General features: G+C 44.7%; 1 protein-coding gene across 1 annotated transcript in view; it reads right to left on the bottom strand.

Annotated features, from left to right (window-relative positions):
• OSBP (oxysterol binding protein) overlaps window positions 1-13924 on the bottom strand; it is a 34483-nt gene that overhangs the window by 15646 nt on the left and 4913 nt on the right. Inside the window, exons 2-8 of the mRNA XM_038563166.1 lie at window positions 13685-13893; window positions 11357-11607; window positions 6086-6284; window positions 5778-5880; window positions 5403-5457; window positions 5087-5218; window positions 5-250 (exon numbers count right to left, since the gene is read on the bottom strand). Coding sequence (XP_038419094.1) covers window positions 5-250; window positions 5087-5218; window positions 5403-5457; window positions 5778-5880; window positions 6086-6284; window positions 11357-11607; window positions 13685-13893 — 1195 coding nt within the window. The remainder of the gene's footprint in view (window positions 1-4; window positions 251-5086; window positions 5219-5402; window positions 5458-5777; window positions 5881-6085; window positions 6285-11356; window positions 11608-13684; window positions 13894-13924) is intronic.

The following is a 13924-nucleotide window of genomic DNA, read 5'->3' as shown; positions in this document are numbered from 1 at the left end:
TTACCTGCTCACAGAGGGAACGGTACCCATTTTCCTCTAAGCGGTCTAGCTCAAAGGTCTCCCCAAGGAGTGGGTTGAATGGCTTGCTGGTACGGAAGACAGTAGTGGAGTAGGAGGACACGGTAAAAGCTGCAACATAACAGAGCTGTTCTAGAGAGTTCTCACATTTTGCAGCTCGGTCTAACAGCTCGTGGTATTCCAGATCTTCAGTAAGGCGCTGAAGCATGGATAAGGGCTCATTAAAGTTCACCTGTCAGGAAAAGAACAGATTTTAAAACTTTGCCCACACATCTATAAGAGACAGCTGAATATCTGCAGGTGGAGAGATATATCGAGATGTTGAGATGATAAAGCAAATCACTGGGAAGAAAAGAGGCCTTTGCTTTGCTCAGGAGACCACCTCTAAGATCTAACCTATAAGTAACACACTCTCCCTGGCCAACTGTCCATGTCAATGAGCGGTATAAATCAGTTTTCATTTATTTCACTAAGTGCAAGCTCTTTGAGATCGGAACCGTGCCTCTTTGTTCGTCACTGCATGTTTGAGAGCCATCGATGCTTTACCTGTAGGAAACTGGTATCGAATAGGTATAGAAAGAATGAAATAAAAGAAGAAATGTATTTTAGCACAAGTATAGCCAGAGAGGGAGTGAGGCATTTAAAATTCTTGAGGAAGAAAATAAAGGATAATAAGTTATAAGTAGAGGCTTATCCTGACTGGTGAAAAGAAAACATTACAAAAGTTAGCTTCTATTCCTGGACAAGACAATTGCTAATGATTGTTTCAGATCTCTATCAGGGCAGGATTCTGGTTTCTTCTCTCAGGCTGGACAGTTGTGTTCTGGACTGGAGTGCTCATGACGGGGGTTGACTTGAGTGTTTCTGCCTTTCACATTTCAAAGCCAACTTAGGGCTTTCAACTGCAGGATAAAGCAAGTATGTATGTGTGTGTGCTTCTGTTGGGGAGAAGACGTTCATTTATACCCTTAATTGAGTCCTCATGTGTACCGGACCCTATACTACCCACTGGGTATAAAGAGATATGAACATAAGAGACACTGTCTCTCCAACTCCCCCCAAAAAGAGTTAGCTTCTAAATTGCCTATTTGAAATTTAAGATGACTTTACTACTTAAAAAATTACTGTAAAAACAGGTTAGGTTCCCAGGCTAGCCCACAAAGCTTACTTTAGCTTTACAATACAACAATCTCGCTGAACAAGCCTGCATATCATTAGCCTGAGTCCTGAATCCAGAGAACAGAGGAAGGAGGAAAACAATTCCCTTTCTATTGAATAGAGCTGGCCTAGAGCAATATTTCAGCAAAAACAAACAAACAAAAACACTTCTCTTTCCTACGATCCCACCTCTTTTTCTGCATTTTTGTCCAACCTCCTACCCACCAATCCCTGAACCACATACTACCCCGTTCACTGCCCTCTCAATTGTGAAGTATCTTGTAATTTCCACTATAACAAACTTTACAAAGTATAAAGGAAAAAATTTATCTGAGATGCCGTTACCCAAAGATAACCATTATATTTTCATGTTTGTTTCTATGCATTTATACATTTAAAAAAAAAAAAAATAGGCTAGAGTCTGCTTTTTCTCTGAGAAACACACCCAGCATTTCTCCATGAGAAATTTCCCAGTGAATGCAGAGCCACTGCACCAACATTAGAACACAACATTAGGACCTACCCTGCTTCAACTAAAACGGGGTCACACTACAAAATCCCTCTCAATACTGAGAGATACTTAGAGAACAACAGTGGAAGAAAAAATGCACACAAAGGGTAATGGACTAATACGGCTCAAATCCTCAAGAGTCTTTTTACGGAAGGTACTTAGAAACTACGCCAACAAAACCTCTCATTGGCAGAGTTTCAGGCCACGTGAAGTAATGCTTGCACGCATGTTGAGGAAAATGGGATGGGTATGTGCTCCATGGGTGGCTACAAGACATATGGGCACAGCCTGGGCCTAGAATCAGTGCATCCTTAAGCCCTAGCTCTTCTTCACACTCACACAACACTCACACACACACATACGCACTCTTACACACACACTCACACACTGCCCTGGCCACCAACAACTGTTTCAGGAACCCAAGTTTCTCTAAAGGCACCAAGCTTTTCATATTGGTTATTTTATCACCCAGAGGCCCAATAGGGAAACAAATGAATCCGCGAATTAAAGCAGAAGGAAGGAAGGAATTCATTACACGGCTGATGGAGACTTAGCCGGCCGAGGAAGACAATTTGGAGATCACAACAGCAGGAGGCCATGAGCATGGGGCTGGAGGAACAAAGAGAGGCAGTGGTAGAACCATGGCGCAGAGGCCAGAGGCCAGAGGCACTCGGCAGTAGCTGAAGCCTCAGGGGGCCTGTCCAATGGAAACCAAAGCCACACAGCCATTGCCAAAGCACTGCCCAGGAGAGAAGGCATGGCCAGGGTCCCCCGCAAACTCCTACTGGTGCCTCACCCTGATGGAGCCCAGCCAGGTGCCAAAGCACGGAAGCCTGAGAAATAGCCTAGAGGAACCAGCTCTCCCGTGATGCATCGCAGTGCAGGCAGAGGGCGAGGACTAGAGCTTTGGGCAAACAGACAGAGAACCGCACACCTGCCATGGCAATGTCAACAAGGAACTAGTGGTAAAGGAGACAGCGAGGTCACCCATATTCAGAAGCTATTTCTGAGCAGGAACTGCCTTTCCTGCTCACCTCCCCACTACTTTTTGTAAGACACCAGGAAAGTGGGGCTTCTTTTTAGGCCCCCAGTAAACCAATGCTTTTATGTGTCTATAGGGTGCTAACTCATGGCTTTTTCTTGTTAACAGTTTTCTAACAAAAGTCCTACACACTTCCATATAAATCTATTTGTTTTCTAAGACCTAGTTAATTAATTACTTCAACATTTGCTAAATAGTATATATGTGCCAGGCACTGGCTAAGCATCAAAGATATGAAGACCAGGGCAGCCCTGGTGGCACAGCAGTTTAGCACCGCCTGCAGCCCAGGGTGTGATCCTGGAGACCTGGGATCGAGTCGCACGTCGGGCTCCCTGCATGGAGCTTGCTTCTCCCTCTGCCTGTGTCTCTGCCTGTGTGTGTGTGTGTGTGTGTGTGTGTCTCTCATGAATAAATAAATAAAATCTTTTAAAAAAAAGATATGAAGACCAGTAAGACACAGTCCCTACTCATGAGGAACGCAGTCTGTGGAGAGACAGAAGCCACGTTGGTCCCTGAGACCCAAGAGGGGAGGAGAATACTTTCTGTATGCTACGCCCCCCCCCCCATTCTTTCCTCCTTCTGCAAGAAAACAGAACCCCCCGATGTTTAACTAGGCCATGCCACTGACAGTAGGAATCTTCCTTTCCAGCTAGCTGTGGCCATATAACTAAGTTCTGGCCAGAGACTGAAGTGAAACTAGTTCATGCAACTTCCAGGAAGCACTCGTAAAAGACAGAGCATGCCCTTCTCTTCCCTTCTTTTTGCTGACTGGAATGAGACGCTGATGGTCCCAGCTGGAGCAGCCACTTCAGACTTAGAAACTGAGGCCACAGATAGCAGAGCAACAGGATAGAAAGAAACCCAGTACTGAGAGTGTAGAGAATGGTACCAGCCCTGGATCCCCGATTTCTGGACTTTAACATGAGAATGAGTTAAGCTAGTATTTGTTTAAAGCAGGGGTTGGCCAGCTTTTTCTGTAAAAGGTTAGATAGTAAATATTTGTATGGCCCTCAAAGCCTAAATATTTACTATCCCATATGACACTACCATATGGTCTCTGTCATAGCTTCTCAACACTGCTATAGGATGAAAGCAGCCACAGACAATAAAGTACATGAATGATAGTCACCGTGTATCAACACAACTTGAGGGGCACTAACATCTAAATTTCATGTAATTTTCACATCATGTCCTCTTTTCCATTCTTTTGAAATATTTAAAAATACAAAAACCCTTCTTAGTTTGCGGGCTGCATAGATAGCAGCCAGATTTGGCCTTGAGGCCCACAGTTTGCAAACCCTGGGTTTAGACAAACAGATTTTGGCTTTGCTTCTTTAAATTGATACTATGTGTAACAGACACACTGGTACAACACCAGGCAGACGGTAGGCACTCAGTAAATGCTAAGGTAATGAGTGAGCAATGTTGGAACACAACCTGTTGGAACACAAGACAGAGCCAACTCACCCTGACCGGATGCATGGGTGAAAGCTTGCTAAAGAGATAATGGTAGAACTGAATCCTGAAGGCTATTAGCCACAGGAAAAGAGAAGCGGCAAGGATGAGTGGGGAGCTGATGAAAGTTTGGGCAGAAAGAGCAGTCTGTGCAAATGCCCTAAGGGGGAGAAAAACCAAGAAGCCTCCGCATACCTGAACGTGACTCTGAATGACTAGATCACCAGTGTAGGTGGAGCCCGGTCCAAGGGAGGAAGTACCAGGCCCACTAAGGAATCTGGACTACTCTCAAAGCCAAAAAGGATCCAGTTAAGGATTTTAGGCAAAGGAGTAACATGACTAAGTTTGTAATTTTAAAAAGGTCATTTTGGCAGCAGTGCGGACAGACTGGAGGAGGGCAAGATGGGAGGCAAGGAGGTCAGTCCAAACACCAACTTCATCATGGAGATGGTCCTCATCTTCCCATAGTGAACGGACTGTTTTTTGCTTCTATGCTTCTGTGCTTTCCCAAGCTGTGTATGGCCAGCACTTCCCATTAGCGCTACCATAAAGAGTAAAATTCTGTACCTGTTTGCACTTCTGTTTTCAGCTACATGCTTTTAGAAAAACATAAACTGTGCTAGATTTATTTGTACATGCCCCCAGCTTAGGACTCTGCTCATATATAACTGCCATTAAACAAATGCATCTGATTCTAAGTGATCTGGAAACACACCAGATCTACAGACTACATTAAAGCGGCTGATTTTCAGGCACAGTTTATGATTGCAAGGGTAACAAAGGCCATGCCACGCACAAACCGCCTCTCAAGTGCGTGGGACCGTCACGGCAGCACTCTTCCCACTGAGGCCCACGAGGCCCGAGAGGCTCTCTGGGCAGGCCCAGATGTGCAGGAACCTCACCGGCATGGGGATCTTTGAGAGTTCTTTTCCAATGCAGTTCTTCATGATGCTCCATAAATTGAGGCTATAGTTTGGCTTGTATGGTATTCTAGTTCTCTTTTCCTTCTTGGTCTCTTCCAGCTGATGCTTGTACTAAGGGCAAAAACAGAGCCATTCAATCATCCACAAGGAACAGAATACCCAGTATTTATAACCTTCCCTCCCACCCCCCACCCCCCGTATTAAAAAAAGAATCAGTATCTCACAGTGCCTTATAAGCAAATCCTTGGGAATCACACCCACATCCCTCACCCGATGGCACCCAAATGAGAGTCACCTGTTCATCCAGGCTGATGTCACTGCTGGCCCCACTGATGTTGCTGCCAGTACGTCTACACAGGTGGGAAACATGTGAGAATCAGAACAAAGATCAACAACTATAGTTGGGTCCTCGCCAGGTCTCTACAAAGCGGAACGCAAAGCACGTTGTGCAAACTTCAGAACGGGTGATTAAATGACAACACTTAGAATATGCATGAATTTAAACATCTGTGGAGAACCTGCTCATGTAAACAAGTTGGCAGTTTTCCACTCATTTAAGGAAGAGTCCAGATCTTGGTTAACATTGACAACTTCAACAATCCCACTGAAACATTTCTCAACCTTGATGGTCAAGATGTGTTCATTCTGGGGTGAGTCACGGACAACTTACTTGTGGCCCAAGTTTTCAGGCATGGTGATGATCTCAGGAGCATCAAAAAACTCATTCTCATCATCTTCATCACTCATGTCTCCTTTGCCAGAACAGCACTGATCTGCAAGGAGAGGAAAACCATTTGTTTACTTTGGCTCTGTTTACCAAAAACCCAGCAGGATCTTTACCATGCGGACTACCAACATGGCAACACATGGTAGAACCAGAAATAAACAGCTCTAATTCCCTGGCACAGGTCACTGATCCTGGAGAGTTTGCAGTTCTTCTATCAACAGCAGAAAACCACCTGGCTCATAGCGACCTACCTTTTCCAGAACCAGCACTGCCAGGAGTGTTTGCTGGCAGCACAGTGGCCCCCCGGAAGGCCCTCTCCAGGTGATTGTGTTGCTTTGCCAGTTGCTCCAAAGTCTCTTCCAGCCGGATACGCTGGTCTCTTTCGTACTGAAGGGACTTCTGCCATTTCTTACTATGGGTCTGGGCTAACATGAGGAAATCTCTACAGGCCTGTGTGGAGAAAGGGTTGTGTCAGCTCAACGCAGCTAGTCAGAGATTTCCCTCAGGTCTCTGTCAGCCCATTAAGTAACCTTGTTCTAGGAACTTTAGCAAATTACAGTAAAAGACTCCTTGTTATTCTACAGTATCAGGGACAGCCAGCTCCGTGATGAAATCAAGGTCAACGCCAGAAAAAAAAAAAAAAAAACTGAACATGGTTGTCATGGTTCTTTTATATATTCCTGGTCATGGGACTAAAAAATGCCAAGTGAGCAGCAAACCCAGACAAAGTATTTGTGGCAACATCGCAAAGGACAACTATGTGAACTGAACCAAAAGAAGCAATACTAACTAAAGGAAAAGATGAGGAGAAGCAGAGGGTAACTGCTTTCAGTATATTCTTGACCACACTCAGGTCACAAAGTTGATGAATTCAGATGCTGAGAACAGGGAGTCTGCCTTGAATTAGATCAAAATGGGGAAAAGTAACTGGTTTTTATTTTTGAAGAGAGACAGGTAACCTTAAAAACTAGAAGCCTACCTGAGGCATCAAAGAAGGAATCTACAGACAAAACACAGACCTGATCACATTATCCCCTTCACTGGCTCCCCACTGAGAACCTAACTCTTGGGTTGAATGTCCAGGGCCCTTCAGGTGGCCACCCTTGCCTTGGATCCTCCTCCTCAGGCAGCCGGACCTACCCCTGCACCTGATGGTGGAGCCACACTGACTGGCTCGCCATCTCCTGGACACACAGTTCTTTTGGGCCTGCTACTGCACACATGTGCTAGTTGTGTTGCCAGGAATGCCCTTTCCTACCCACTTCCTCAACTTGGCCAAGTCCTCTCCATTCTTTAAGATCTATGGCAAATGTTACTTCTTCAATGATTTCGTAAGCTGCCAATCTCTCCTGTGCATTTCCATAGCACTTTGTGCACACTTCTGTTTTAAATCATCCACAGCAGTATTGTGACTGATTTTGTCTCTCCAGGTGGATTATGAGCGACTTGAAGATACCATTTATATCCTAATTATATACATCTCTCCAACTCCGAACTTAGTTGCTCTGTACATACTAGGAGCCTGACAAAACCTGCTTAATAATGAAGGAGGCAATGTAAGCTTAAAAGTCTATGCCCTGTTATGGAGAAACTAAAAGGTAAACAGATTATCTACTCCCATGGTTTCAACCTTTGCCTATAGGCTAATGATTACAAAATCAGTAATTCCAGCTCTGCATTCACAGAGACAGAATATCCAACTGTCTGTCCAATGGTTCAAGGTGATCTCAAAATCACTGGATCCCAGAGTGAACTCACCACGTTCCCTTTCGGACTCTGCTTCTCCCTTGGGTGTTTACTCTCCATGCCAGGAACAGTACCAGGCCCTTTCCCCTGCCCAAGCAAGTAAACTAGGAGGCACCCTGGATTCTTAATTTTTCTTCCCTCCCCACTTCCGATTATCAAGTCTTATTGATTCTTCTTTAATATTTCTGGGGTCTGTGTACACTTCTTTCCATCTTCCACACCCAGAGGAGTTCTACTTGTGTTGAGGCTGTCATCACAGCTCCATCCAACTATCTAGCTATGGAATTTGGGGCAAGTTATTTATTTAACCCATCTGTGCCTCATTTGTAAATATAAAATGATGGCAACTATCTCAGAGTTGTCGCTTTATGTGTAAAGCACTTAGAAATCTGAGGCTCACAGTAAGCGTTCAATAAGGTGTTAGCTATTATAATTAAGCCTGCATCAAAATCGGTCTTATCCTCTTCTAATCCACTCTACCAAGCCCATTTAGTAGGATCTGCAACCCATCCCCTCCCCCACACTTAATCCCTGCCAGCCTTATCTCTAGCTACTTCCTTGTTCTAACCCTCAATTAGTCACTTCCAGACTTTGGGAGAGAGGAAAGGGATCCACATAAGCCACACCTCTACCTAGATCAATTCTTCTCCTTCATTTCTTTTACGGATGCTGACCGGATACTGACCGTAACTAAAGTTTAGTGAAAGACAAAAGACAATGATACGTTAGGCACTTTGCTGAACCCTTTACAGTAATTGTCTAATAGAAGCCTTTCAACAATCCTTTGAGCAACTACTGGTATCATCACCATTTACAGAAAAGGAATTGAGTTCACAGAGAAAGCTGGTTATGTAGATAGTTAGCTAAGGCAGCTGGACTTCAGGGCCTCAAGCTCTACATTGTCTTTTTTCATAGGAAGACTCTCTCGTCTTTCAGAACTTAGAGAAGGAGTAACCTTCTCTAATCTGCCTGGTCTGAGATCAATACCTCCAATGTACCACGTCATCGCAGCCTGTGCTCCTTTCTATCATGGCACTTGGCACACTCTATAATGGTCCGTTTATTTCTCTGGCCCTTCGCTAGAGAATAATCTCCTGGAGGGCAAGGGCCACAACCACATTTGCTTTCTATCCCCTTGCACAGTGCCTAGAACAGAGATGGTGCTCAACAGATGTTTGCTGAATAAGCAAATAGGTACACTAACAGTATCAAATTTACTTCCCTGGTTAGACTTTTAGATTCTTCTTAGTAGTAAGAACAGCTATGTCCTGGGCAATCAAGAAATTGAGTGAAATGTATTCCTCCTTTGATAAAACTGCCTGTTTTGAGAGGTGAAGTTAGCATGTCAACATTGAGGCCTTGGCACTATCACCTAAAAAATATCAAGGAAACAACACAAGGATAAAAAAAACATTTCAAGCAGCAACCAGCTCTGAGGGAGGCAAACGCAGTGCACTGGAGAGAAGAGAATGAAAAAAACAGAACTTACCTCTGATTTCCAAAGGATCGTTATCTTTTTTTTTTTTTTTTTAATTTTTTTTTTTAATTTTTATTTATTTGTGATAGTCACAGAGAGAGAGAGAATGAGGCAGAGACACAGGCAGAGGAGAAGCAGGCTCCATGCACCGGGAGCCCGACGTGGGATTCGATCCCGGGTCTCCAGGATCGCGCCCTGGGCCAAAGGCAGGCGCCAGACCGCTGCGCCACCCAGGGATCCCTCTTTTTTTTTTTTTTAAGATTTTATTTAATTATTCATAGACAGAGAGAGAGAGGTAGAGACACAGGCAGAGGGAGAAGCAGGCTCCACGCTGGGAGCCCAATGTGGAACTCAATTCCAGGTCTCCAGGATCACAACCCCAGGCCGCAGGCGGTGCCAAACCACTGCGCCACCGGGGCTGCCCAAGGATTATCTTTGACATAAACTCTAAACATTTACAACATGGGGAAGAACAACTCCCCAAGGAACAAAGATGGAACTTTCTTTGAAAGAAAAATCCAGACTGAGTTTCAGTTTTATGAGAAATTTTTTAATCAAGAGATGTTTGAGTTAGTTAATTTTTCCACATCAGAGGAGAAGAGGAACTGCCATGGAGCAGGGATAAAGGCAATATCCAGTGTCAGGAGACTGTTGTCTCCTGAGCTGTTCCATTTAAAAAGTACCTTTATTTACTATTGGTCAATTGACCTGTCTGATTTATGAGGTTCTCCTGATCATAAGAGGACCTGAAAAACAGGCACACAGTCACTGAGAAGTAAGTGGGACAATTTGGAAAAAGAGCACATGATTAGGCATTAGAAACACCAGCATTTGTGCTGATCGGCAGACCAGTCCTGGGAGATAGCTGAGCTTCCTTAAGTGGACAAAAATGATTAGTCTCTTCTACCTGGTGTGTGAATCAGAGCACTGAAGAAAACGTTCAACATTTCGGCAAATGATATGAAAGTCAAGGTCATCACAACTTTCTATTAACAAAGGGGTTTTAAGTGTGAAAAAATGAATTTTCCCCTGGTCACAAGACCTTTGATCTCTAGAAGCCACGTGGACTAAACTAGTTCCAAGCAGACGTCTTAGTATCACTTCCTGAACAAGGGAAAATCTGGCCCCAGTGAAGTAATATCATCCCATTTAATTGGACAGGGGAAAAACCAGCATAACTCCTTTCTCAGAATACTCTTCTCACTTGCCTTAGGACACATCCTCTGGTGTTTTTGTGTGCAAGTTAACTGAAACAACTTGCCAGGTGAGAATCAGTCACCAGTAGAGAAGAAACAGTGCTGTTTATCTTATTTTAATTTTTTAAAAAGATTTTTAATTTATTTGAGAGAGAGAGAAAGTGAGAGACAGAGTACAAGCAGAAGAGGAGGGGTGGAGGGAGAGAGAGAAGCAGACTCCTCACTGAGCAGGGAGCCTGACAAGGGCTCCATCCCAGGATCCCGGAATCATGATCTGAGGCAAAGGCAGACACTCAACTGACTAAGGCACTCAGGTACCCTGAGACAGTAGTGTTTTATTAAACTATGTATTCACTTCATACCTATCAGCCAGTATCTGAAATATATCCCAGATGCCCGCAGTGCTCTGAGTTTACCTAGAGCCCAGTGCTCAAGCAACTGAAGCATTCCATACGCCACCAACAGCCACCCAAAGCTGGAGTCATGAGGAGGCAGGACCACCGGTCCCTTCTTGTTGAAAGCAAAGTACCCAAATTTGAGCACTTTGTCCAGGACCCAGAACTACCTCTGAAATCAAGGACTACAGATGGGACTAACTAGTATTATAAAGTTCTCCCTAATACCTGGCTGGCCTCACTTACCACACTGTAGGCCAGAATGCACTAGCAAAGTACCTGCAGCTCACACACGGCAGTGGAAGGGATCCATGGAGATCACTCACATCCAAAGAACAAGTTAGATAAGATAAGAACAAAGCAAGTTAGATAAGAACAAATAAATAAAACCACAACCCACAGAGGTTAGGAGACTCTACTCCCATCACCATCAGAGGTCCTGCTGGCTGCAGAAGTAAGGCTAGACCTCCGGACTCCTCACTCATTCCCAGGCTGGAGTGGACTGTCAGAGCAGAGTGTGAAAGTTATTCCATTGGTGCAGCCTGTTCTATTTCATGCAACAAGAAATGTGACTCGAATCCCCTGAGCAGTGAAGCAGGACCTACTGTTCTGTGCTTTGTCAATGACAATTTTCCCTGGCATCCGGGGAGAATTACCCTTGGAAGAGGGAAAGAATGAAAAGGCCACACAAGCGCCATCTGCACTTACGTTGATCATGGCATTGGATGTTATCCTAAAGAGTGTGGCCCGTTCGTTGACCTGCTTGATCTTCTCGTTGCTCTCAGCAGGCAACCGCAGGGCCTCCAGCTCGCTGAGGGAGCGCTGCAGCGCCGTGCCGTGCTTGGCTATCAGGTCGTTGCATGTGGTCAAGTCCTCCACTTTGCTGGACAGCGTCCGGAGGGTATTCTGGAGCTCCGTCTTATCCGTTTGTGAGACAGACTCTTCATCTCCTGACTCATCTGTAGGAGCCAAAAGGTGAGTGATAAGGCTCCTTAAGTGACTCCAGAGCTAAGAGTCAGACCCCGCCAGCTCTGTCCACAACTAAACCAGCAGGCCTCGTGCTGTGCATTCTGATCACCTGAGAGCTTGCCATCACCAGACAACATGACTAGGATGCGGTCCACAGCCCACCTGTACCACAAACACCCAGGGTGGTCCTTCCTTTTTGTCCTCCAGGGCACACAAGTGCAAGCATGTATTTCACTCATGCTTTTCTTTTTCCTTGCAGTTTTACTGAGTCATAACTGACATACAGCACTGTATAAGCATAATGATTTGACCAACATATATTGCCAAATGATGACCACAAAAAATTTACTAGCATCCATCTTGTCATATAGACACACACAAAAAGGAAAAAATGTTTTTTTCCTTGTGATGAGAACTTCTACAATGTACTCTCTTAGCAATTATCAAATATACCATATAGTGTTAACTGTAGTCATCATGTTGCATGTTACATCCCCAATATTTACTTATAACTAAAAGTCTGTCCACCTACATTCAATTTCCCCATCCCCCACCCCTGGGGATCTTCTTCAAGGTGCCAAGGCTCTGGCCCCACCCCAGAAATCGATTTGGCTGATGTGAAGCAAGGCCCAGGAACCTGCATTTTGAATAAGCTGCCCAGGCCATTCCAATGCACACTGATGTTTGACAACCAATGATCCCTGCAAGACAGAATGGAGAAGCTAAATGGCTCCTGGGATTGGAAATGAACAGATGAGCCTTGTAACTCAAGTCTGAGGATTCCAATCTGGTCCAAGCTGATCATTACTTCCAAATCCACCACCATCCATTGGGTGATGGGCAAGCCCTGTATGAAGTGGGTTGAGAATCACAGTCTGGCTCTTTGTAAATAATGTCCACATCACCAAAAGACTCAGTAAATTTACCTTCTCCAAAGGAGACCTCAGGAACGTTGTGATGAATTTATTTGACACTAAAGCCACCCCTGCATTGAAAGCAATGCAAGGTTCTCTATGAAAGGACCCTCCAAGTAGTATGTCAAATAGAGAGCTATGTTGTACCTCTCGCTATTACATTTATACCCAACACTCTGCAACTGCAAAATGCTCTTTTAGCAATGTCACTTCCTTTGGGGGAGCTAACATCGGCACTCAAACCAAAACAAAAGAAAGAAGAAAAGGCCTTCCCTATCTGCTAGTCCAAGAGGCAGGACTAAAGTCAAAATACAACCCATTACTAAAAAACCTCACAAAGCAGTGAATTTTCCTTTCACTGTTTAATAGATATTAAATACGGTGTGGGAGAGGACAGGGGATAAAAAAACAAGAGATGAACAAAAACCAGCAGGTAATCACCCTGGTCAGTTCTGAGTGGATGAGCTCAATGTGATTAAACTATCAATAAGTGGGGCACTACTTATTGCCTATTCCCTATCCTACGGGAAATCCTACGATTTTCCTTGAAGAAAAATCAAAACCTGGTTAGATAGCTCTTTTTCGTGAAATTAAGGTAGCAAAATGAAGAGTTTTCATGGAAAGTATCCCATATAATGTTTCTTGCAATCTACAAAGACTGTCTGTTTCAACTCCATTAAAAGATCCTTAAGTAAGAAAACACCATGAGAAAAAGAAGTAAAGATAGAACCAAACCATGAGTTGTAATAATCATAAGATGGCCCTAGCAATAAAATATTTCTTTCTCGAAATGTTAAGATAGTCAAATGGCATTAGCCAAAAGGACAACCATCATGGCTCTAGGACAGAGTTTCTCAAACTCGGTACTACTGACATTTGGGCCCAGATAACTCTTTGTTGGGAGGGCTGTCCTGTGCACTGGAGGAGGCTTAGCAGCCTCTCCGGCCTCCATTCACTGGAGGCCCAGAGTACCACCGTCCCTCAGCTATAACCACAAAAACACCTCCAGACACTGCCTGATGACCCCTGCAGGACAGAACTGGCCCCAGGTGCACACCACCAACCCAGGAGAAATGTTGCATAATGAGGAGAAGCCTGAGTCATCTAGGAGATGGTGATAGTGTCTAGGAGGGGCAAATAGGAAGCTCCCTACCCGATTCTGCCAGCATCTTCACAGCCTTCGCCTTGGCCAGTTCCAGGGCGGTGACCCAGCGCTGCCGCTCCACTTCCGAGCTGGCCTTCAGATGGTAGGTCTGAGCGCCCCCGTTGGAGATGATGAAGTTGCACGAGTCTTCCACGGTGATGTTGGCTGTGGCGAGGTTGATGGTACCCCGGCAGGTGTGTCTCATTTCAGCCTTTGACCTGCAATAACGAGACAAAGGCAAGCCAAGTG

Source organism: Canis lupus, chromosome 18 (assembly GCF_011100685.1).
Source record: "Canis lupus familiaris isolate Mischka breed German Shepherd chromosome 18, alternate assembly UU_Cfam_GSD_1.0, whole genome shotgun sequence".
NCBI lineage: Eukaryota > Metazoa > Chordata > Mammalia > Carnivora > Canidae > Canis > Canis lupus.
This window is presented reverse-complemented; position numbering and strand designations above follow the sequence as displayed.